At 40.9% G+C, this 26605-nt stretch overlaps 1 protein-coding gene across 2 annotated transcripts in view; it reads left to right on the plus strand.

The window, feature by feature from the left end:
* The first annotated feature begins 17818 nt into the window (after positions 1–17818).
* LOC122983132 (metabotropic glutamate receptor 7-like) overlaps positions 17819–26605 on the plus strand; it is a 37544-nt gene continuing 28757 nt past the window's right edge. For both annotated transcript variants that reach the window (XM_044352906.1, XM_044352907.1), the window contains exons 1-3: positions 17819–19244; positions 24921–25056; positions 25704–25858. In XM_044352906.1, the coding sequence (XP_044208841.1) occupies positions 19133–19244; positions 24921–25056; positions 25704–25858 (403 nt within the window). In that variant the 5' untranslated portion in view covers positions 17819–19132. The remainder of the gene's footprint in view (positions 19245–24920; positions 25057–25703; positions 25859–26605) is intronic.

Genomic DNA, 26605 nt, shown 5'->3' on the forward strand with positions numbered 1-26605 from the left:
AAAACGATCCAGTGTGGGCTGAAAGGCATTATCACAGGGCTCATTGTAGTTTGTTTCAACGCAGTGATCTGTGATCCGTGCAACATTCTGGACGGAGCCTGAATTACAAAGTAACTCAACCATAGTAGACTTCTGTGCTGTATGACTAAGTAATATCTTAGTCTGTTTTTGCTGTAGAAAACCTCATATTGGCACACAATGTCTGTGATCAATGAGCCTTTTAAATATTATCTGTTTTTAACAGGCACTCTTCTCACAGTTCCTCAAATCTTAGCAAATGAGTTAAATGATTTTTTTAAATGGCTGCTTTTAATTTATTCCATCTTGTGAAGGGCTCATTGCATGGGTGGAATATGGTCTAAATCAAAAATTTAAAATGTCTCTTTCAAAAACGATCCAAGGAACACTGAAGGGTTTGTATAAAAATGAAAATTTCACATGGCAATATGTATTTCAAATTACCATGTTCCGACCCACAGAGGTCCTCATCATTGTCCCTGATGTAAGCACAGTACACCTGAAGTATCCAAAGAGCATCTATATGTGACCACCACAAAGACCCAGCAGTGCTATTACTCCATTGTCTTCACTGGCTGCTTTTAGTGTTGCCTGTGAGAGTGTCTGCTGCTTCAAAAGGAGGCATGTGTTGTGGTTCCTTTTAGACCTGGGTTCTGTGCTTTGTTCTCTGTTTTATCTCTTTCTCATCCCTCTCCCCAACCAGCTCTGAAATCACATGGCACCTTAGAAATTATATTGTACTTAAGACTAATCCTGTGGATCTACTTGTCAGGGAGAATCCCTTCTCAACACATAAAAGATGTTGCATTTTAAGGAGAGAGGAAGTAAAACTAAAGGCAAGCTAGCAGCTCTTTGAGGCTGTATTTAGACACAGTGGTGCTTTGGCTAAATGCTAATGTCAGCATGCTAACATGCTCACAAGGCTAACATGCTGATGTTAAGATGGTATAATGCTGACTATGTTCACCATCTTAGTTTAGCATGTTAGCATGCTGACATTTGCTAATTAGCACTAAACACAATGTGCAGCTATTTTGACATAAACTAAAGTACCTGACAAATTTTGACCTGATGACGGTACTAGATTAAATGTTTAGGGATTAACAAATTCATCCTGATAGGAACATTAACATATTTACCAAATTTCATGGCAATCCATCCAATATTTGTTAAGATGTGTCACTAAAAACACCAAAGTCAAGAGAATTCATCCTCCAGGGACCATAAATGTGTTATCAAACTTTCATGGCAATCCATCCAATAGTTTTGGAGATATTTCAGTCTGGACTGAAGGGGTAAATCGACCAACATTGCCATCATATTCAAGTTATGCACATGGATACACACATTTTGTTCCCCATCAAAAATCAGGTTCCCACGGTTAAGGAATAGCCATGTATGCAAAAAAGACTAATGCAATGATACACTGAAAATACAAGAAACTTTCTGTAGTGTGCTACCAACTTAAAAGGGACAGGAGGTGCACTGCTCACATGGCTGTCTTGGCGTCCCTTGAGGCTGGTGGCACGAGGCTCTGTTTAGACTGAATGTCCATGTGAGGGCTCTAATGTAGCATGCCACTGAAGAGCAGCAAGAAATAGACCGCACGCCAGCTTGAGCTGCAAGTAAGGAGAGAGTAAACACAGTGATCCTTCAGCAACAGTCTATTTTCTCAGCGATCTTTTGTGGTTTTAAGCCATGCTGATACAGTCATTTTGGTTTCATGTACACTGGTTTTTTACATTGTTTCTGTTGCCGTTGAGTTATGTAAAAGTCACCACAATCAAAATTCCTTTCACCACGATTGTACTGGGATGGAGGCAGATATCTCAGATCCTTTAAGAAGCAATACCACAATGAAAAACTACCCCATTACAAATGACAATCCTGCATTTAAAATCATACTTAAAGTACAGAAGTATTCACCATGCAGATAAACTGGTCTTTTGAGTGTTATATTATTATGTACTATATGAATGTATTACTATTACTGATGCATTAATATGTGATCAATTTAAGTAGCATTTTACTGTAAAGATGAAATATGAAATGATAAGTCAATCAACAGAAATTAATTGGCAAAAACAAATAAATAATAATAATAAATAATAATTATTTAGATAATTTTTTGTGGTAAAAATGTCAAAAAGCTTCTCAATTTACTTCCTTTCTTTGTTTTGTATCACTGTAAACTGAATATTTGGGGTTTTGAGCAGTTGGTCAGACAAAAAAAGCAAATTGAAGAAGTCATTCTTGGGCTATAGAAAATTACAGTATAATGAGCATATTATGCTTTTCCTTATTTTCAGTCATATATATAATGTTACAATGTCAGATGTTCATATTAAATGTGGTCGAAGTATCAAATGCTGAGGTAAATGTATGTAGAAGTAATCCCTGTGAGCAAAAGCACCGGCTTCAGACTGCTCTGAACGCTTGGTTTCTAACGTTTTTTTCTACTGTCAGCCCAAACCAACGTCAACTCGTGACAGGTATCTTTATATGGTCATCTCCTTCATGCACAACATGCAAGTTCACTGCTCTACTCCGTTAACATTGTGACATTTTTCCATTGTTTTGGGGGTAGTCACGTGGAGCCATGACTCAAGTCAAACTGGCAAGCTGTGAGTGTTTTTCCATTACACAGCTACACAGCCTCTTGAAAGTTGGCCAATAAGAACAGAGTTGGCTCATGGGGAGGGGGGCCTTAAAGAGACAAGAGTTACAATGACCTGTTAGAGACAGAGGCTGAACTGAGGGGCTGCATAAAGGGCCAGTATTAGATAAATAAGGAGTTTTTTGAACTGCCAGTCAGTCATGCAAAGCTACTCCAGTGGAGTCCCAGAATAAAAAATTTAGGCCCTGTTTACACCTGGCGTTAACATGCGTCTTGGGTGATGTCATCACAAGTGGACAGCTCTAAGTACGTCTGTTCACACCTGGCATCAACATGCGTCTCCACATGCGTGTTGAGTGACCACTTGTGATTGGATCTCACTTCCCTGCTCTATATGCAAATAATTGTAAAGCATCATTTCCGTTTGCAAAGACCAAACTCGTTGTTGTTTTTTACTGGCGGGAGGATCGGGGTCCGTGTACTCTTCATCCAAAGCTGTGTTTAACTTCTTTGATAACAGGATAAACAAATATACAATGCATTGTGTCCCCTCACGAAAATCAAATGCCCGTCCTATTGATTTGCTCTAGCGCAGGATCTGAACATATATATATATGTATGTATATGTGTGTATATATATATATATATATATATATACATATACACAACAAATTTAGAGTTATATACAGCGATCTCCCCGCAGCTGCGTCTCTCCATTGAGACACACTGTGTGCATTTACGCACGAGGCATGACAGCGTAACTTCATTGATTATTTAAATCTCCCGGCATACTGGTGACAGACTTGTTTAGGATCTAATGTTAATTAATGTTCTGTGTTCTTCTACACATCCAATAGGTCCTCTGTCACACACACAGTCCAGGTTCATACTGTTTGGAGTAAAGGAGCCGTCCTCCTGATAAATCCTGAGCTGTAGTATCAACTTGACAGGTCAAAGGAAACTGTCCAGCAACGTTAAGCTTCTGTTATATTTTTTAGACAGACAAGTGAAAAACAAGATATTCTCTGGTTTTGGTTTACCTTCTATTCTAATTGTCGATTTGAGAAAAATGGGTAAGGGAATGGGAAAACAGGAAAAAACGGGAGGTGGATTATATATTTTTTTTAATTCACATGAAAAATGGAAAAAACAAAATAATGGATTTCTTTATTGAACACAGGGGGCAGCAATTCAATTCCTGTGCCTAGTCTGCCAGAAAATAGAGGACGTCAGTTGAGTAGGTGTTCCTTCAGTGTGGCCCAGGACGCATTGTGTTTACACTGTTAAATGAATGTGGCCACATGCGGCCCAGACCACCCCCGAATGTAGTCTGATCGGATCTCAGTGTGTCCTCAATGTGTCTTGAATGTACTCACACCTTTACTTAGAGCTGTCCACTTGTGATTGGATCACCCGAGGTGCATGTTAATGCCAGGTGTAAACAGGGCCTTAAAGCTGGAAATGAGCATAATAGGTCCCCTTTAACAACTTTATATTTTGCTGGTTAGCTTAATCTATAACAACAAATCAAATTTTATAAGGTTATTATATGTTTTGTGTGCAAAATCTGGTTCAGTATCATAACTAGTAACTATAGTACTTAAAAATTACTCATATACTTTAGTACAGTACTACTAATGGTAACAGTAATAGTTGAACCACCACTGATATACTATTATGATATGGCCAAATTAGACCAAACCTATCTTCATGTCTAGACACCACTATAGGTAAGTGAATGGATCCTCTCAATTCCGTGTGAAATTAGTTCAATTCAATGTGTTTATGTGCTTGTGCGTGTCTCACTGTTTGTGTGTGTGTGTGTGCTATTTGTACAGTATCTCAGAGATGTCAGGGCCCAGTGTGTTCTCTCACAGTATACATAATAAACTGTCATCTGGATTCATTCCTTGTCCTTCAGTTGTGTTATTACAGCAGGGCCTGAGGGTGCATTAGAACGGTTGCTAACAACAGATAGTAATATATAACCATTATATCAGCAAGCACAGTGTGTACCTTTTTATAGGGAGTCTAGATTATTAGAGTGCACTGTTGATTTTACACGTGAAAATGAAAGAGCAGAACTTTAGCGTTTCATTAGCTTCAATTTCATTTTGTCTGTATTTCACTGAAGTTGATGTTTGGCGAGTGTCGGTTGGTTTTTTTTTTTCTGTTTTTTTTTCTTTTCTTTTTTTTCCTCACTGGCTGTGCAGTGGTGTGCGAATGCGGTTTGAACATGTTTGTGTGTTGCTGTTCTTTTGAGCTTGAAAAGTATACTGTGCCGCAGCAGCCAGAGCATACATAAAAAATCAGTTGACAGGATTACTGTTTTCAGATGCAAATCCTGTAGGATTTCAAGTGCTCTCTGAAACGCCTGCATGTGACAGTAACATTGATTTTGGGGAAGACCTCAATCACCATTGACATCTTGCAAATTAGGGAAGCTCTTTCCTTTCAAATAGGGTTGCTTAAACTACAATTGACTACCAGATTGGCTATTGATGACCGAATATAGTGTTTTTTAACTGCCTTATCAGTGTTGGAGCACTCACATTGCCCTGAATGAGGTTTTGGAGGATCAATACCATGTAATTTATCAATGGATTATGCATAGAGCTGTCATATGCTCTCTATCTGGAGGTCGAAGGGCAATCAAATGTGGTATTTACCAGTAAATTTGCTCAGGAGTTTAGGAAATGAAACCATCTGTGTGTTGCATCAGCCAGTCAAACCATTCTCCCTGCAAACTTGTATGTGTATACTTGTATTAATAGAGTTGTGGGGATCTAAATCTGTTCAAATATTCACATTATGGGGACTTGCTTCCCATCAGGACCTCACAATGTTAACCAGTACATTTCAGTTTTTGGGTTAAGGTGAGAGTCATGGTTGGATTATGTGTTGGTTGTGGTTAAGGTTAGAATAAGTCTCCAGAGAATTAAGGTAAATCCATGTCGGTGTGAATCTCCCAGGACTCTTCTGTCATCTGCTGTCACCTCTGGAGACAGAAAGCTGGTCCCCTCAAGGTTAACCAATAGATTTTGTATTCTGGTAAAGGCTACTGTTAGGATTAGGTTAAGGGTTGAGGTTAGGTTATGGTTGGTTATGGCTTAGGTTAGGGTAAGCCTCCAGGGAATTAATGTCAATGTAATGTCCTCGTAAGTGACAAAAACGTGTGTTTGTGTTTCAGGGTGGTAATACACTCAGTGTGCAGGCAATTTTCCAGTTATTGTACACGGTTGGAAACACATCACACCTTTTTTATTTGGAGAAACAGTCCACACAGAGGTTATGATTTTGAATGTGCTCTAATGAGCAGTGGATAAAGAAATAAATAAAGATGAGGCACTTAAATGCAGTCGCTCTGTTGATCTTAGCTCAAGAAGCTTGGAACTTTGATGTGTTTTTCTGTGCTGATTCACACAACTGTAATAATCTGTTCGTTTAAATTGGCCATATGCAGTTCATATACTATTTTTTAATACTGGCTTCATAGGTTTAGCTTCAATACCATCATTATAGTGGAATTTTCTCTCTCTCAGCTCTGCCATCATTGTTTTATATTGGGATTTGAAGTTGAAGGCTAGACATTCTTGATGTGTATAGATCGTCTACTCTATATAACTCACATTTGAAATACTAAGTGAAGAAGATCAGCACATTTCATTCATTTTTTATACATTTTGGATCATCAATGAACCAACAAGTTTGAGATTCAGATCCACTAAATATGTATTGAAGGTATTGCGTTTGTATTATTTCAGCTCATTTGACAGATTCTGTTATTAGCAGACTTGAGATCCACTTGAGCTGTTTTGAGAAAGATGCCAGTTAGAGCTCTTGTTGAAAATAAAGATAACCCTTCAGTAGTGGTGTGTGACAGTTCCATTGTACTAGGCCCATTCCTGTTTCGGCTGGTTAACTTGTCTGAGGGTAATTGTCTGATCTGGCGTCTGTTGCGCATCTCTGACTCTGGCTCAGAAATACATGTCAGTGTGCAGCCTTCTGACACTTTGTCTCCCTGCGAGTGGAAGTTATGTGAAATGTGCATGTCACAAAAACACATTCCGCATAAATCTTTTTGGTCCATTAGTCGAGACACTTGCTCTGATGAATCATGATCTCAGTGAGAATGAGAGTCTGTTTACACAGAACAGCTCTAATCGAAAGACTGTGGCCGGTTCTTCCAGAGTTGGCAGGTTATTCAGTATGGCAATGGAAAAAGCTTCTTGTGCTCACTCAGTGGACAATTGTCCATTGTTCTGGCTGTGCGGCAGAGCCAGTGTGTTGCTGACAGGACTACCAGGTCAGATGCCCTCAGTGATGCACCACACCAGCAGCACAGAGGAGAAAGGAGAGCCCATGGGTGGCCAGGTCATGACTGGACACAGGATCATTCTCATCAGAGTGAGCCGCAGGGTGTGAAGATAGCCATACTGAGTTTTAATAAGCTTCTCTTCAAAAGGTTTTTCAGTTATACTACAGTTACCTTTTTGTATGCCTCACTGCTCAAGAGCACACAACAATACCATGTTCTCTTTTGCCTTTATTTGACAGCCAGAGCAGAGAGAGACAGGAAACAGAGGGAGAGAGAGAAGGGTATGACATACAACAAGGTTATGTAGTGTGCGCTGTAACCATTAGGCCACTGGGGCATCCCTCAACAATAACAACTGTGATTGATTACACAACTCGAGCAAGTTTCAAGAATCTCCCACTAGGTTTTCATATTGTACAGAATTTAATGGAGGCCAATGGATTCCTGCTGGTAGAAAAAAATGTTTAAATTCTATAAAACACAGCAATAAGATGGTTAGCTATGATGTAAAGTCTACTATTTGTAGTAAATGGGCTAAAACTTGAAAAGCCACTGGTAGGCTCCTTTAAAGGGGTTTCTCCAGCAATTTATTACTGAACTTGCTGAAGCTGGGGGGGCTCAAAAGTGACAGATTTAAAAAAGGATGGTCAAAAGAAGAATCCAGTATGGGTCAAGCAAAAACTTTTTCATTACCCACAACTCACTAAAACTCACTACAACTCAATTGTGTCTTTCATTACACCCCACTGTCTCCTTAATGCCCACTTGTTTCAAACCCTCCCGGCTCAAGTTTGTATCACAGGCTTTCTGTCAAAAATAGTCTCAAGCTCATGCTGAGAACTTTCCTGATAACTTCATCAAGGTTATTTTTTCTCAAACTTTACAAGCTTCTTGTCAGCGCCACAGAGAAGATTATACAGCTGCTTCTACTGGAGTCATCCTTGTGACAGGTAGTCCTAATTTCATGTGTGAAATTGCTGGAATGAGCAGGATTTGAAATAAAGCTTAAAAAAATCAGATAAGTATAAAAAAAGTACCCAAAAGAATAATTTGTGAAACTATCAAGGACTGGATCTCCTCAGACATTTTGATCCTACTTTTAGAGAAGCTTTTCACTTTCTGTTCTTTTGCCTAAGCACCCAAGTCATTAAAAATGCAGTTAGGATGAGCGCTAATTGTTAACAGAGGAGGAAAGGTGACTGTGATTTTGCCATCAGGACCCAGACACTGCGGCAGAGAAGGGACTTTATTGCCCTAAACTGCACCTCCCAGGCTGTGTACTGTTCTACCATTCAAATGCTTCAAGTTAATGTGAGGGCCAATTAAGAGTCTGCCAATCCCAGTGAAGGAGGCGAGATTTGTGCAAAGCCTAGGAGAAAGGTCTGCCTGCGCAGCTAAACTCAGGGCTGTAAAGTCTCACAGTCATGGTCAGTTGTGTTTTAAATCTCTTTTATTATCAGCTTTACACTTGGATGCGTTCGGTTTTGTCTACTTCTACTTTTATGCTGCTATATTTTCAATATTTTATGTTACTGAATTTTTTTTGTTCATTTATTCCTTCATTTGTTTTTCCATTTCAGTTTAACCACTTTCCTTGCGAATGTGTGATTTTTAAAGCCTCTTTATAGATTCTAATGTTCTTTGTTATGCCAGTTTTGTAAAAGCCCCGGTCGATCACTGTGATAAGAGTTTGAATAGCTTACTGTGAATGGCAGTTTAAGCCTATTTCCTGTAACATAAGAATATCAGCTCTGCGTAAATTACTCAGCTGCATACATTTGTCTCCACACACTTCCTATGAAGATCACTGCAGTTTCCACAATGCACCATATAAACTGTGAAAACCAAACAGCAGGCATCACATCGGTTTTAGCTATTTAAATACGCTCATGAGACTTTTAAAGGGAAGTGTTGTCGTGTGCACATTCTGGTTTACATTTGCAACCGCTGAGCCATACAGGCTGACAGTGGATTTTTTGGGCATGTTGTGAATGCAGGTGTTGCTGATAAGATACTGTAATCTCAACTCTTGGAGTGGTTCAAGGCTGCACTGCAGGCAATGCCAAGGAAGCGGATAACTGCCTATTAAAATGTTCTGTTCTTTTCTAAACCAGTACGTATTTCTGAGGTACACTGCATCAAGTAGGGAATCAGACACACTAACAGAAGGAATAGGATATCTGTGATATTTTCCACTGCTGTGATCAGTACATAATTACATGGCCCTGCTAAAGAATTCTTTGTGAGGAGCAGACAGAGAGGAAAGGTAAGATCGAGGAGGCTCACCCGTACTGTCTGTGTACTATTATGGGAGAAATGGGCCTGGTGATGATGTTCTGTCGAGTCTGAAGAGAGAGCTATACACAGAGAGATGGGGGATAGTACAGAGGGAATTTCATTGGGATGCAGGTCAGAGTGTTGCAGGTGCACTACTGACAATGAATGTGTCAGACCCGGCATGCTCCAGGTGTAGTCTGGAAAAAAACATGCACCTATGCTCGCTCTTTGGTGAATAATATGTCAGAGCCAGATTAGGACTGGACAGCGCAATGAGGCAGAGCAGAGATGCAAAGATGATGGCACACACCAACAATTCCTACAACACAGACACGTACATATTTGTATTCAGATGTCTCTTTTGAAAGAATATTCTTATTTTTCTCTTACCCTAGGTATAATGGCATGCAGATTTCAACATTAGTTTATTGATATTTCATATTTCTCAGACAAAAAATAAAGTCATCACGCAGACTTGTGAAGAACACTGTAGAGAAAACACAGCTGCGTCCAGTGCACTTTGCAGCAAAGAAAAATCAATACAGCCATCTGTAATGTGAGACCCTGTGGATATAAAGGAATACATTTGATAACACTTAGTCATAAACCTGCGGGCTATGTTTTATTCTTACCGTGAGTCGAGCTTCTGTCGCACCTGGAGAGAGCACACAGCACAGCCGCAATGATCAAGGCAGGTCTGCTGAACTGCATTGCTCTCTGCAGGGCCTTGCTTTGTGTGAAGCCTAAGTCAAAAGACGCTTTATGAAATTACTTGAAGAGGTACAGTACCTTTACATAATAAGTCTCAAGAGTGGCAGCATAAAAACTTGACTGTCATGCCAGCTTGAATAGCGATATCCTTAAGTCAGTTGGCTCCATTTGTGACAACAGCTACACTGCACCTTTACACTGCATTACATAGATGGCGAACCTCTCCTCTGTACATTCTCCTTGCTGACAAGGCTTTGAGAGCTATTTGGTGTCGGGAAACGATTATTTCTTTGAAACACCAATAGAGTTGAAATAGCAGTCTGTTTACCAGATGGAAAGATGGAGGTCGTTCAGGTTCCCTTTGTGAGCTATCCACACTTTCCTCCCACGCTTCGGCTCTACTCTACTGTGTGGCTCTCCTGGTCAAATATCTGATTTGTGAGTCATACCTACCCTCTATACCCATGGAGAAACATGCTGGTTGTCTTAAAATACACTCTGGCAGGGCAGCCATGCAAGAGCTCAGGCCCGGCACAGAGCACTGGAGCTGCCCAGGGGACTGGCATGGAGCGAGCGGGAGAGATGGAGGGTGAGGGAATCGACTGGGAAAAAGAGAAGTGGGCGGAAAGAGGGAGACGGTGGAAGGTCGTGTTAGATAAAGGATTATGAAAGCCTAACTTTCTGTCATGTAACACCAAGGCTAGCTCAGTGGTGTGGGCAACTCTGAAAGGGTGGGGTTCTTTTGTGATCTGTGTAGCAAAAAGGTGCTGCAAAACACAATAAACATCCAGGCTGGCTAAACACTATTCAGGCTGGAAAACGGTAGAGAGATGTGGCAGGAGAGTGATTGGATGCTGACCTTGGTGAAGAGGGAAGGGAGAAAGCAGGAGCTCGGAGGAGGTTGATTGAAAATGAAGTACCCCGTCTTCTACAAAATACATGTATTTACGTCTAATTTACTTTGCCAAATACAATGTGGGGGAAACGAAACTGCCACCTGGATTATGCTCACTACAGTCCAGGAAGTGTTAGATTCCTGTACAGCAGACAAGTCTTAGGAGGGACATTGGTATGGATGTTTGTGAGTACAAAGCACAGGATTTAGACAGTTGAGACTGGGGTTCAGGCTCACATCCTGTATTTATCCCTCATGTTACAAGGTGTAGGCAGCTAAAACACTTTGTTAGTGAAAAGGTTGTGGTTTTGGTTAAATATTGAAAAAGTCAATGTGCCCTTTCTCGTTCTTCAAGTCAGCCATTTAACCATGACCATGATCTTTCCTTAAAGTTAAAGCTGCTATATTCAGTATTTTTAGATTAACAATACATGAAATGACAATTCATAATGTGAATGGTGCAAACCCATCACCTGACTCTGCAACTCTCAGCTCTATGCAATGTTTCAGTGTCTTTTAGCTAACTTTAATGTTTTGCTTAATTCTCACCACTCTTCATCAGCAGCGTTTTTATTGTGGAATGCAGCTGTTTCCCGCAAAAAAAGCCCTAAAAACCCACTGTGCTCTACCTGCCCTAAAACAAATGCCAGAGAGACAAAGTTAGAAACTACTTGGTGAATATAGTCCATATAGTCCAATAACATTTAGCAGCCAAAGAGCCGCCCTCAGGACTTGGTGGAGACCAAAACAGAGCTGGAAGCAGAGTGAATATTGGACTTAAATTCTTGAGGTGGATAGAAATGGCTGCTGTTGGTGAGAAACTCCAAATACACGCTAACGTTGCCCCGTATCTGCTGGATGTGTAAATAAGCAACCTTAAACAGACCCATCCTTAAACATACCCATGAAATAATAATCATGCCTTAGTTGTCACAAATAGATGTTGTAGGGAAACAATGTTTTGCAGATGCACTGTTGATAGAAAACATTAAAAAACCTAATCCTCACTGCATTGCATTTCCTACAAAACATATTTGCTAATGCAAATTAGTTGTATACGAGCAGAATTTTCAGGAGAGATGGTTAAGATGAAAAACAGGGAGAAAATGGGGAGAAAAGAGAAAGACTAAGGACAGCGAGGAGGGGATAGTTGGCTGGCATGTGAGCAAATGACTGAGGGCAGATTGTCTCGACTTGGGGGGAAACTGGCAGCCAGAGGACCTCTCTGGGCAGGAAGTGTCTGCTGATCATCTCTGTGGGCGTGTCTGCGTGCAGACAGATGACAGGGAGGGAGGGAGGGAGGGACGGAGAGACACGCAGGAAGATGAGACTCACTTGTCTCACTCCGACGGGGCTGGAACACACTGAGGGGCGGAGAACAAGGGAGCAGAGGCTGAAAGTCACAGGTTGCGTGAGGGCACAATGATGAAACGCAGCCTTCACAAAGGGAGAGTTTGAGCGAGAGTGAGAGACACAGATGGGCAGGAAGACAGGGGGAGAAAGTGACAGAGAGAGGGAGGGAAAGCTGTCAGTTTCCCCCGCCCTTTCTCCCTGCCTCCTCAACTGTGTTGGCAGTGCCGTGCTCTGGTGAAGAGAGATTACTAAAGCCCAGCCTGGGGTTGCATGTATGGACACAGTCATTACCTCTGCCCTACTGACAAATGGCACTGTTGTCTGAATACAAGCTGATGACTCCCTGATCCCCTCCCCTCCCCCCCATGTCACAAAGATGCAGGGCCTTGATTTAGCTGGAAAGATGTAAAACGTGATAACTGCTCAACATCTTTATAGGCCTGTTTATTGTACTGTATTGTATTGTTTATAGGATATCGACCATTGCTGCTTTACAACACCGGGCTGTGGAGCTACAAATAAATCTTTGGACAAAGGATGTTTTTTGTGGGAAAATATTTATTCCATTATGGGTGGGGGTGTGTAGTTTTTGAATTGCTCTCAAAATGGCTCTTTGGCCACATCATGGAATCATACTTACAGTGTGTGTGTATGTGTGTGTCATTGTGCTGGTGTCACAAGGACAATCTGTGCATTGGCGTCCGGTCACAGGCAGCATGGGGTTAGAGTCGGGTCTGTCGGAACCCGCTGTCATTTCCGCTGTCACCGTGGAGATTGTTGCAAACAGCCGAGTGGAGCTGACTGATGTCAAGATATACTTAGAAGCTAATCATGCAGCAAATAGAGGCGCAGGGATTCCTGCAACACAAACTGCCTGGCCGCCCTCGCTCCAGTTAGAACCATTCATGGGAAACATTTCAGCGCTGCCACTCACAGTTCATTTGCAGCAAGGGCTTGTTTTTTTTTCTTGGATTAATGGATAGCAAACCCAGGCTGGACAACAATCCAGTTTTCTGTGCCTTGATAGTGATTTAGTCTACTCAGTGCTGCCTTTTGTCAGCAAAAACATTGGTATTTGAAAGATGGCCTTCGTTTTTTTTTTGTCTAAGTTTTTGTTTAAGAACCCATGGAAAGTCATAACCCTCTGTTTTCTGTAGAGACAGCCTGTCTTTTCATATCTGCAGACTTCCCTCTTCTCAGATGGCGAGGATAGATGGTTGCCATTACCCCGGCTGAGAGCCGTGTTGTGCCATATGCTGCCTATTTTTCTTCAAATAACATTTCCTTTTGCATCGTGCATTTTAAAGGGAGAAGACAGCGCAGAGTGGCACAGCCAGCTGCATCTGCAAGTATTTGCTCTCAGCTCTTCAGAATCACCACCCGCACATTAACAGAGCAGGACAGCACCAACATTACAGTCTCTCACCTTTCTTCAGAGCTGCCCGTGGTGCTTGTGGTCTGCTGCATGTGAAAATGCAACAGAAAGGCCAAGGCACTCTAATTAACTTCACCTGGCATTCCCACTTACTGTGAACGTGTCTAACCTTTACACAACCTCGCTTAGTCACCTCTCCTCTTAAACACCCAGGTTGAAATTCTCATTTAATGTCAGTAAGCAGATTAGGACACTCCCCGCCCCCACCTCTATCGTCTTTTTTCTTAACCTTCTTTAGACTTCAGTAACAGATTTTTATTCAGGGCAGCCGCAGCACTTTGTGGTGGTAAATCAATAAAACAGTGTCCCCTATAACAGACCTCTGTGTTTTCCTTACATCGATCCTGTCAGCCCAGATACATTCAAGAGCAAGCCAGGCGATTACCCTCAGCAATCCTAACTTTGATCTATACTGCAGATGACAGGTGCCAGACATCAGCTTTGGGTAAATGTGATACTGAAAGGGGGCATCATTAATCATTCTTTCTTGGCCGGAATTCAGTTGCTCATGATCGGTTCATGGTTATTGTGGTCATTGTCAATGCAGACCGCTTGCAGGCAGCGCTGTCACCCTTTCACCTTGTTGACAGTCATGTGTGATGAAATATTTCACATTATAGATTAAAAGTGTCTTAATAAAATAAGAATTGCAAGCAGTGTAAGTTAGTATAAGTGAGTGTGACTGTGAAACGGGCAAATTCTTATGATATAAATGGAAGGATTAAGAGAAAATAATCCTTTACTCATTCCAAGCTAATTATTTACAGAAAATGATTAAAAATTGTTGATAAAACATCCATTCTCCCTGCCTGATTATCTCTGTATTATCATCTTGACTAAATCTATTCAAATCTGCTGCAATTTGTTGCAACAAGAGTTTATTTTAGGTGATACAGTTCTGGGAATCAATCATGAAACTGTTACCAAAGCGGAAAAGCTAAACTTTTGTGCTTGTAATCTACTGAGAAAGACACAATCAAGATCAGAAGAATTTAATTTAATTCACTTATTTTATACAGAAGCTTAAATTACTAACTCACTCTCCGCTTAATTTGTATCCCAATTAGCTGCAAGAGAGAAAAATACAAAGGTGCTAAATTCTAATCAGTATCAGTTAGTCAGCATCTCCTTGTGTTGTAATTCCAGGAGGTTTAATCCTCACACCTCTGCATTTTCTCAATCAAGGTTTAGCACTTTTGTTACCTTGAGGTCAAAATGGTAATTAAAAAGCACAAGCTGAAAACGTGAATGTTTGTACTGCAAGGAGGTGTAGATTCCTGGGGAATAAGGAGTGAAGAAATTATATCAACAGGGTACAAGCCTGGGACAAAGTAAAAAGACATTGCCATCTTAAATGGTTCCCTGCAGCAAAAAAGCTCAAGAGAGACAAATGTTCAAGCAGCTTTCCATCCCAGCCGAGGCGAAGATAGGATGTGATTCAACAAACCTATAACACCTTTTGACTCCATAGCAGCAGCTTTGTTGAGATAGATCCCATATCGAATGTTCCAAATAGACGCTTCACTTTTTGGAAAGAGGGGTCTTTTTAAATGCAAATCGCTGTTGCTGTTGCTTTTCCATTACTTCGCTGTACCCCCTCTTTGACCCAGTACACTCAATTTAGGCAGCACTGAAGCGATTTAACTTGTGACATCGCAGCCGCATTCCCACCTGTGAATTTGTTTAATTGCATTGCTGATTCTGTGTTTGCCAATATTGTAGATTTCTTTTTGTTGTTGTTGTTGTTGTTGGACTGACTTGAAACATATTGAGTCGTCATCTTGAGCTCGATCTCCTCTTCTGCTCCTCAATTTGTCAGCTTTGTGCAGTTGACCCCCTTTGAGTTGTGGGTCAAAGCTATAACTCATACTCTGTGAGTTGAAGCAATCCCATCAGCGAGCCGCTGTGTCCTCATTCCTGTGTTTCCCCAGTGTCCGGCCGCTTTTGATCACTCTAACAGAAATGGATGGCATTCATACAGTGCTCAGATTAGACTGTGTGATGTGGTGCTGCACCGGGTTCAAGAGAAAATGATGCATGTCCCTGCTTGTGCATTCACCTATCTAACGGGAGGTAGGCATTTTGATTCCAGACGTGCCACCAGGTGTGATTGCTGTTCCAAGGCTGTAAACCTCAAACACAGTTGCTGTTGAGATGTTTAGGACTTTAACAGATACCATTGAGAACAAGCTAATACCAGAACCCTTTATCAACTAGTTTACGCTATGCAGGGTTTGATGATGATGTATAATGAGATAGACCCTACCTACTTCTCCTACTGAGGATTAATCTGAGATTTTGAGCTTGTATGAAAAAAACAATTTAACAACATGTTTTGGGGTAAAAAGCACATCTGCAAGCTATTAAGGGGTTTCCTGAGCATTAAGAAAAGTGATTATCTTGCGTCTTTCTAAACAGCTTGATTGATATAGCCTGTATATCCTCATGAGGTACTCTTTGTTATCTACATGTACACTGTTCAGTTGATATTATGTGTCAGTTGTTAGTTGATAGTGATAATTAAGAGAGATGGCAGTGCTCCCTTTAGGGAGGAAACACAGTACACAAGAATTAGTTAACACATGAAACTTCCTTTCATAAATTCCCCTGAAAAGAATGTCAATCCAGTGAGCGTGAAAGGTCATTCTGGACCTTGGGAACAGTAGTTTGACAAAAAATCTTACTCAGGCTCCACTTACTAACTATTACCAAGCAACAAAAGCACTCGATAGAGCTTTCTCAGTTGTCATGGCGATAGCTCATATGGGACTTTGGTCACAGGATTAACCCTTGCCTATGTTCAAAGACATTTTTTTTTACTATTTTATTTGTTCTTTTTTGAATATATGTCAACTTTGAAAGACTTGAATGCTCACAAAGACTGTGAGATGCAGTTGAAAGCTCAAGAAAAGAAGAGTAAGTGGATCTTATGTTTTTTGGGTTTTTTTTTTTTTTTTTTTTTTGGTCAAATCTAGCAGGGGATGTTTTGTTGCTTGGATATAGTGAGTAAGTAGACTGGACCTTCCTCAGCTTTCATGTATTTTTTAACAGATTCAGGAGTTCAAGTTCCATATTTAGGTCATGTGATGATAACTGATGGTCTCCATGACAACAGACCTAATTCTATCCACTGAGGAAGACCATGAGATGCGTTTGAAAGTTCCAGGAAAGGCTAGTAAGGTTAAAATTTTAGTTTATTGGGTTTTTTTTTTGGGGGGGGGGGGGGGGTCAAATGCATCAATTGCTTTTTGTTTTTGTAGAGTATGGTCACATTGTCACATTGTTGTATGTTATAGCTATTAGAGTCTGTTTCATGCACCGTGTTAGCTTATTTTTTCTGTTAGCCTGGGTCAAAATACAGGGAGACTTGGAAGAGACAAAAACCATAACACTGAACTTCTGTAGGTTTATATTTGGATATTCTGTAGAGTGATGGCGACAGACTGAGGTCTCATCAGGGAGGAGATGTAAGAGAGTGCTTATGAAACTGGGCTGCTAGTCCATAAAAAGTGCTGCAAAGACATGGTCTCTGCAATAAACCTTTATGATGATATGATAAGAGAAGGAGGTGACAGCGCGGCATGTTGCCTGAGTAACAGACCCAATATAGGCTATGTAAAATATTGCATTACATGATGTGAATTTACAAGATAATGCAAAATATATGAAAAAATGCATTTCTTATTCGCTTTGAAACCCCAGTCCTCCTCTGCTTGTGTTACTGTGAGCGGCAAAAGAAGTGAGTCATGTTATTTTGTATGAGTAAAGCCCATGTGAAAGTTGTCAAATGTCTATAATAATGTATAGTACAGATATAAAATATTGCAATTATATCTATTTATGTTTTAACTCTTGGTGATGGGATATTAACAAATGACACAATATTCTCTCAGTAGCCTACAGAGTCACTTCAACTTCTGCAAACAATGCATTTAAAAATTGTAAACCTGAATTATAGCTCAAACTTATCCAGTTTGCAGGAACACAATAAATTTATGCCAATATGCTGCTGATACGATGTTAGCAGACTAATCTCGGCACATTAATGTTAGCATTAAAGGAATAGTTCGACATTTTGGGAAATATGCTCATTCAGTGTTCAGTTGGATGTGAGTTGGATGAGAGGATCGATCCTACTCATTATATATAAAGCTACAGCCAGGAAGCAGTTAGCTTAGCTTAGCATAAAGAATGGAAATGGGGGAAATAGCTAGCCTGACTCTGTCCAAAAGTAAAAGATGCTTAAGGTCTATGTTATGACCACCAGTTTTATTTAATACAGCTTTGTTTCTGAGAAATCATGTTTTCTCTGTCAGTTTGGTGGCATGGCAGATCTAAATACAATACAAAACAAGTCAGAGCAGTTGCAAATTCAAAATGTTGTTGGATTCATACACAAAACACAGAGTCATAGTTGCTGATTTAATTCAAAACTGACCAATTATTCAAGAGTAAATTGATTAAAAGTGAATATTTTCTCAACAGCATAATCCTAAGCTTCCACCCGCTGTGGAAGCTGAGAGCTGAGAGCATGTAACAGAATTTTAAGTTCTGTAATTGCACTTTGTAGTTTTTATGCATACAGGACTTTTTTTTACATCAAAAAACCCAATATTTTCTATTGCAGTTGTCCATCTTTTGTACTCATGACTCAACCAGGAAAGTTTAAATGCCCATTCAAGCCATAGAAATGCTGAACTGTCAGTCACGTAACAGGATTCATTATGGGAAAATGAATTGGACTTTTACTTCTGGAACCAGAGGTGCCCAGCATATCTCCTCCCAACACTATTTCTTGGCTGTGAGCAGTTGCCAGGCAACCAACTGAGACTCCAGGAAGTCACTGCTCCCAGCCAAGAAATAATTCAACACATAACCTCCCTTTTCCCAAAATGTTTAACTATTCCTTTAAGAACAAAATATATCTGACCCTGATGTGCTGAGTCTGATAATATGTCCTAAGGTAAGAGCTCATCAAACATCAGAGGAACAAGTGATACAGACCGAAATCCAAAATCACTTCCTCATTCACTCATTCACTATTCCCTACACACTCAATAGTTTACATAGTGAGCCTTACAAGTGAGAATTTGGACACTCGTGAAAATCATCACTGACAGGTGAAGGTTTGCATGACTGACATTTTCACAATGTGACACTGTCAGCAAAAAGTAGTGAACACACTATGATGAACCTTTTTGTGGGCACCGAATGAAGAGGCATGTAGTGCGTACATTTCACACTCAGAATTCGGACACTCAGATAAAATGGCAGATAGTAAATATGGTGCTGATGTGATTTGTCAGTCACCATAGCAACCACCTTTGATGCTGGACCAGAATAGCAGCAACACATGAGTAAACGTTCCTTTTCTCTTCCCCAACCCCACTTCTCCTCTTCAAGATCCCACAGATCAGCTATGCGTCAACAGCCCCAGAGTTGAGTGACGACAGGCGCTATGACTTCTTCTCGCGGGTGGTTCCCCCGGACTCATTTCAGGCCCAGGCCATGGTGGACATTATCCAAGCCCTGGGCTGGAGTTACGTCTCCACAATCGCCTCAGAGGGCAGCTATGGAGAGAAGGGAGTGGAGGCCTTCACACAACTCTCCAAAGAAGCAGGTAAGAAAAGTGATCACTAAAAAGAATTTATATTTTTTTTTTATTTTATGGAGGATTTTGTATTTTTCACCCAGAGGAAGATCAGTTTTGCATTTCCAATTCATCATCAAATCTGTTGTTTTGGATGGATGAATTATTGATCTGCTTGGAAACTCGAGCTCCCCAGTGAGTTGTAGAGTGTTACTGGAAATGTAGACTGAGAAAAAGCTTGTAGAGAAGATGCCACGTCACAATAATGAGCATGACCCGTATCCAGTGTTTTTTTAAATGGAGCCATTTCAGCTTTCCCGCTGAGTGCAAACTTACGAGAGGAATTGTTTGAAAATGTCTAATGTGTTCTCTCTGGCCAACAAAGAGGAGAGAGAATTGTCTGGCAACTGGTCTTTTGGGAGAGTTTTGTTATACACTGTGCCTTTTCTGTTTCACTCTGCCTCATTTTTTCATCCCCGCTAGTGAGAGTGCAGGGCTCTGACGATGTTAATGGTGGTCAGTCAGCTCAGTGGTCAGTCAGTTCAAACCACTCTAGTCTGGTTGCATGTATGAAGCAGCAAGCTTTTAGATATTTAATCTGTGGGGAATGTCTCCAAGAAAACATGATTTAACAGAGAGAGCCGAGCCACTGAATGGTCTAGAAAGCAAGCTATTAGGATCAGTCTTGTTTATTGAGTCTTGTAAAATAACATTAATGGTTATTGTTAAGTGGCAATGATCCTTTTTCAGGCTAAACTGTTAAGTTCTTATGGTTATATATGGGTTTGAAGAGGTTAGAATAAGGACCTGGAAGAGCACTTAACAACATTTGCATTCAGACAGGGTGGTGGAGTTTTGCCTGTAACTGGGAGGAAAATTGTGCACACGCTTGACTCACCTGCTTTTTCCACATAGATGCTGTTGTTGGCATGTAGTTGCACATGTAAATCAGCAGTCACTGCTGTCACCGGGAGACACTCGGTTGCCCTACAACAGTACAATGGTTCGTCAGTCGTTGTCAAATCCTGTGGTTTACTGTGCTGTGGTTTAGAAACTCTGTAGAGATTTTCCACGGTTGCTGCTGCATTATTTCTGCAAGATGGGGACAGGGATACATTTCTGCAATACATTTTGTGTTTGAACAAACATGTTGGATGATTGCAAGAAGGCTTTCAATGCACAAAGGTTGACAATGGCTGTATTTTCACAGCTTCAATTTCTTTTCCATCTTTGTGCAAAAATTGTGAAAAGAAAATACCCTCCATTATCCATGATAGCACATCCATGAGATTCTACTGCAATAAAGGCACAGCAACAGGACCAAGTATTTTACTGCTTCTCACCTCGACCTCTATGGATCCCAATCCATTTCTTGTAAATCTCTGTCTCCCCTAGTAGACTAATGTGCGGAAACCTCTAAGATGAGGAAAGCTAATGATATCCCACAGGCACTGATCAGAAGTCCAGCATGCATGAATATTTTATCTGTGTACATTCATGTCCAGTGTGATCACTCATTAAAACTTTACGAAGCTGTTTGTGGCTACGTAATTTGCATCGACAGACAGAGAGAGAGTAGCCGGTGTAGGAAGATAGAAGGAAAAGTTCTGATTTAAGGCTTACTTTGGAAGGTTCAATTCATCTTGTATCCTGATAAACAGTTTCTTCCAGCTTGTCTTCTCAGATATACTTTCCACTGATGTTTTTTTTTTCCCTGTAAAGAGCAGTAAACACACTGATATTATTATGACTCCTGAACAGCTACAAAAGGAGTGGGGAATTATAAGCCATTGTTGTTGTTGACTCATCCTTTTGCCACTGAGCTGCAGTCATTTTGCAATATTTTGTATTCATATACAAATGGGAATTATTTGCTCTAAAGAAAGGCTTCCAGTACCCACAGCATCTTATCTTTAATAAACACATTAATTATGTAATAGCATAGCTGTACATTCACAGGATTCATTCAAAGGCACCGGTTCTGCAACACAGCTCATTGGAAACGACTGAATTGAATAAGAAGTAAACATCTTAGTGAACATGAACATTTGCCAAGAAAATCTGGTGCGAGTTAATGTATTAAACACACACACACTGTTTTTAATAAAATGCTAAACTGTAGAGCAACAACACTGTTGGGTAGATGTTGTTGCAGCATCCTTGAGATGGCTTCTGTGTCTGCCCTGTTTGGTTGCAGTGAAATGTCAGATGCATTAGCAGGATTCTCGCTTCACCACTTCAAGGAGAACCATCTAGCGGACTAATGCAATATGGCTGCCCATTACCTCAAGCTGAGACTGGAGTGATGGTCAGCCTGTATTGATCTCTTCTGTTTTTTCTATTCCTTCTGTTTTTTCCTGCTCTACTTTCTCTCCTCGGGTTGAGGCACTGTTCCATTGTGCACCTTCATCCTGGCTTCAGGAGAAGCTGGCAGAGATTAATCTTGTTTGTATTTTTCTGTGTCTGTCTGGATTCAGGCCAGAGTGATGGAGTTCAGTTTTCCCATTTGATAAAAAGACTCGCATTTGAGGAAAACCTCCCACAACGTATCACTGTGGAATTGATTGCAGCAAGTTGCCAACACGATGCATTCTTAGATCTAGTCTGAGCTCTGAGTGGGGGGGAGTCTGCAAAGGTATAGCAGTAATATTTAGCGGTAGGAGGGGACTGGGGCATCTGAAAACACTGTAAAATAGACCACAATACTTCTGCATGACCCCCCTCGGCAATGTCAAGTCCCAAACCGGCGGGGGAAAAGCACGTAGGATATTGAAGGGCACACAGATGTAGAATATGAATGTCAGCTGCATGTCAGCTCATTTTGATGTGCTCCCACATGTTCAGGCGGGGGGAAACTGTAGGGAGCAGGCCTGCCGTTTGACTGTCAAGGTGATAAATATAATTGCGGCATTACGGATCCCCCGGAGGTTTGGGTTTGGAGGGTGTTGAGTAGGCAAGCGGGAGGTCGAATCCATCAAGAGCCTCTAATTTAAAGGGATTTGTATTTCACTACGCAAAATGGCGAAGCTGTATTCCTCGCCCTGGAGTGCATTTTCAGAACCGAGGGCATTGAGAATGAATAATTGAAGCAGTTAATGCAGTGCATGACCTATGGCACTCAAGCAGATAAGCGGAGAACTTCCAAGAGCCTGATGAATTTAGCCATCATGATCATTAAGCTGTCTTTGATGTATTAATCAAATGTAGAGCAGAGGGTAGGGCGTCATAATGCATATAGTGTTGATATTACTTTGTAGGATCACAGGTAAAAATTTCAATGTCACAAACTACTGCAGCACACCTCACCTCTTTTGTACATAGAAATGTGACATTTTGAGTGCTTACATAGATTTTAGACAAACATATATTTCTCCTCACTGACTGCAAGCAGCAGCCAGAAGGAACACTATCACTATACAACCCTAGTTCTTGGATAAGACTTCAACAAGTTGGAGTAAAACATATCCTTCTCCCAGAGCCTGACATTTATCTGTCTCACATCACATATCTCCAACCAAGAGAGACAGCTCTTCTTTAAACCCACTGTTTGAGCCGAGGAGTCTTTCAAGTCCACAGAACTCCTCGCAGTGACAGGTGAAGTCGGCTCGACCCACAGCGCAGAACTCTGGAAGCACAGATACAGCACTTGCATTTTCACCATGACTGCCTCCCTGACTAACTGACTGACTGACCATCTGACTGACTGACAGATGAGGTATTCTGCAGCCATTCAATAATTTAGCCACCAGTTCACAGCCTTTAGGGTAGTCTTGAGCCCACAGCGCATTCAGCTCTGGTGCTCTCTCTCTCTCTCTCTCTCTCTCTCTCTCTCTCTCTCTCTCTCTCTCTTTCTCTCTCTGTCTCTCTCTGAAGATGAGATCTGCTCCAAATGCTTCTTATCTTCATCAGTGGCTCCTGTGGTCTCTGTCTGAATTATTGACTATTGTGACCTACAATAAATCTCTGTTCAAGACTGTTATACCGTTCTAACTCTTCACACATGCCCGCAGGGTTCTTGTCATAATGGAGTTAATGCATTTTCATGAGACTTAAGTTCTCAGCATATTATGAGGGTTTTTTCTCCTCTCTGGAATTAATGCGTGTGATAACTACCTGCAGACACACTGGCCTCTGGAAATGAAAGGTGCTGCTAATACGCCAGAATCAGATATTACACAGTGCTAAAGTTTCCTAAAACAGAAACGTGGAAGCATAGTGTCATACTGAAAGCTTTCTGTCTGAAATCAACAGAAATCTCTGTGCTGAAATGGAGCTTTAGTGTCGTCCCTCAGAGACCCACAATGCTAGCTTCTCTGCAGAAATGACACCAAGCACGTTTCACTTTAACAGGATACCAACAGCTAGGCCATTGGCGGGATCTCCATTTTTATGTGTAGTCCACTTAGGGAGGATAACAGCAGCTATCCCAGAGGTCTTTTGGCGCATACTGAATGTTGTCTCTAAGAAATATCCCTAATTCTGCCTGCTCCAACTAGAAAAATGGGTAGTTAAGAGGAGATTCAGCACTTCAGTCATTTTGCTATCTTCTGGCTTTAGAAATGCCACAGTAAACCGTGACTGGAGATGTGTGATCTGCTAACTAAAAGCTGTTTATATCAAAGTAACGAGCCTGAGGAGACTGGCAATTAGGAGATTCTCTCCATTTCTCCGTCTATTCAGGGAAACTCAAACTGAAAGGTTACTGGGTAGACTATTAAAATGCTTGAGTGGGAGAAATTTTAATTGGTTTGGGTAGAGCTTTGCTGTTGACTCAGGACACAAGCTGCTGCCTTAGTCTCGGCCTATAGTTGGGATGTACTCTCACACAGGTGATCATATCATCTGTTTATCCAAAGTGCTTCAAAGGTTAGCCTGTCCTCCGCGCCTATAATTACCACACTAGAGGGGAGCAAAACTCTTTTTTATTTATTTATCTTTTTTTTTTTTTTAATGAAAGATGTAATTTTGCTCCTCTACCCGATAATGAGCTGTGGAATATAACCTGGAGACAACAATATCTAGTGAACTGCTAAAAGCCAATTGGGATAATATGCAGTGCCAAATATCTAGCTATTTAGCACCGTACGGAAGCAATCAGTACCCTTCATCCTGTACAAAGTCATTAGTGGTGACCTGTCTGAGAATGATTTATTGTCAGTATTAATATCCTCTTTGTTTGTTATTGCCGACTGTGCTATCTGATTGGTTCAGGGTCCAACAAGAGATGTTTGATAATGACTTTAAATGAAAAGTCAATGGCAGGCTGTTGGATTTTCTCAAATCCATAATATGGAATCTGTAGCTTTATGTCCCTGTTGGTGAGGATTATTGGATTTGTTATGGCAGATACTGTATGTTTATAACTCTCTCACTCTGTGAAACGATTCTGGTGCTTAGTCAGAAGGTGCAGTTTGAGTGTTATATTGCATGCTGCTGTGCAGATCATTGCCAAAATGTAAATGTATACACTGTAATACTATCATTTAGACCCTATAGCAAGCATGACAACATCATTGAAATCACCCTATTGTGTTCAGATGTTTTCCATTTTCACATGGGTGTGATTTCCATGTAGGAACAAAGCTGTTTCTACTGTGACCCCAGGCTTTGTGTGTGTGTGTGTGCGCACATCTGTGTGTGAGAGTGAGTGAATGGGTGAGATCATCCCAGAGGCCTTATCATTTTTATTCCCTTCCCATTAAAAAGGTGGAATCTGCGTCGCCCAGTCTTTGAAAATTCCCCACAACCCCAAGCTGGAGGATTATGACAAAGCCATCCAACAACTGCTGGAAACACAGCACTCGCGGGCAGTCATCATCTTTGCCAGTGAAGAAGACATACGGTGAGCAGCGCACCACATTCTGGCTTCTTCCGTGTCGCTCAGGCACGTTGATGACATGCCATGTTGGGGTCTTTAATCTTTGAGTAGCAGCTCCTGAAGACGGGGCTAGAGGCACAGATTTGCTATGCGTACAGGATGTCTGCTACACAAACATGCCTCCAACAACACAAACACAAGCATTCCTCGGAGAAGGAGTGGGAATACAGATCACAACAAAGCAAAAGAGATATTGTTTCATTTACAATGCCCCACAGGAAATGTTTATGTAAAGAAAAACAGAATCAAACATTTAGTACCTGTAAATTCAGATTGAGGAATCTAGGAACGGATGTACTCTTGAAATGTAAAAGAAAAGAGAAGATGAGTGAGAGACGAGGTTAATGACTGTAACTCACACTGTTATCTTAAAGTGACGGATGAAAATAACATCTTGGCTCAACACAACACATAATACATATTGTAGCAGCTAACACAGAATAATAACCTTCTTTTCCTTCTCAGGATTACTGAGACAAACTTAAAAACTATACATGAAAGCACTGTAATGTCCAAGCAACTCCATAAAGCTAGCTGTGCTGTTGTGTAATAGATATTAGATTGCAGACCTTTTGTGCTCTCTCCTAATTCTAACACGAATGCCCTTGCAGCGGAGTTCTCAATGCCACCAAGAGGGCCAATCAGGTAGGCCATTTCCTGTGGATTGGATCTGACAGCTGGGGGGCCAAGAGCAGTCCGATCCACCAGCTCGAGGACGTAGCAGTAGGAGCAGTCACTATACTGCCCAAACGCTCCTCCATTAAAGGTATGCACACACCGGTCCACACAGAGCATCACACTACATGCTTCACCACCTGATGTTTTATTGTGGGACTAAGTTGCCTTTTACTGTTTTTTACCCAGTTGTCTGTGTAATTACTTACAGACCAAATAAATGCAAAAAACAAGAAAGAAATTTTCTATGAAAAAACTTTTCATAGTCTATCTACAATAATTGTCTTTTTGGCCACTTGGAGACAGGGAAACATGCTGTTAACAAAAACATTTTACAAAGCTGAAATGGTGACTTTGTGTAACATTATCAGTTATTTCAAAGAAGTTCAGTTCAGTATTCACTCTGAGTTTAACTCTGTTTTTGGTCTCCATTAAATCCTGAGGGAAATGTCTGCTCTTTATCTGCTAAATACTCTAATACTCTATACTAATACCAGCTAGTAGCTATCTTTGCGTACTGTTTGGCGGTGGACAGTGTACAGTGGGTTTTTTGAGCTTTTGCTAAAAACAGCTGCCTGGTGCAGCTGAAAACAATGCTATGAGAGCAACATGAGTGACCCAAAACAGTAAAGTTTCAGGCTGTAAAACCAAAACAATGAAAGACAAAAGACGCTGAAAGATGCTGTAAAGCTCTGCAGAGCTGGGGAAACCTGCAGATTTAGGTGATGATTCACTGCAGGTTCATCACTATGAGCAATCCATTTTACATTAAACATAGTCATTTCATCCATAATTAATGTAAAAAATATTGATTAGCACAGCTTTAAAAACAGAACAT

The sequence above is a fragment of the Thunnus albacares genome, chromosome 5, assembly GCF_914725855.1.
Source record: "Thunnus albacares chromosome 5, fThuAlb1.1, whole genome shotgun sequence".
Taxonomy (NCBI): Eukaryota; Metazoa; Chordata; class Actinopteri; order Scombriformes; family Scombridae; genus Thunnus; species Thunnus albacares.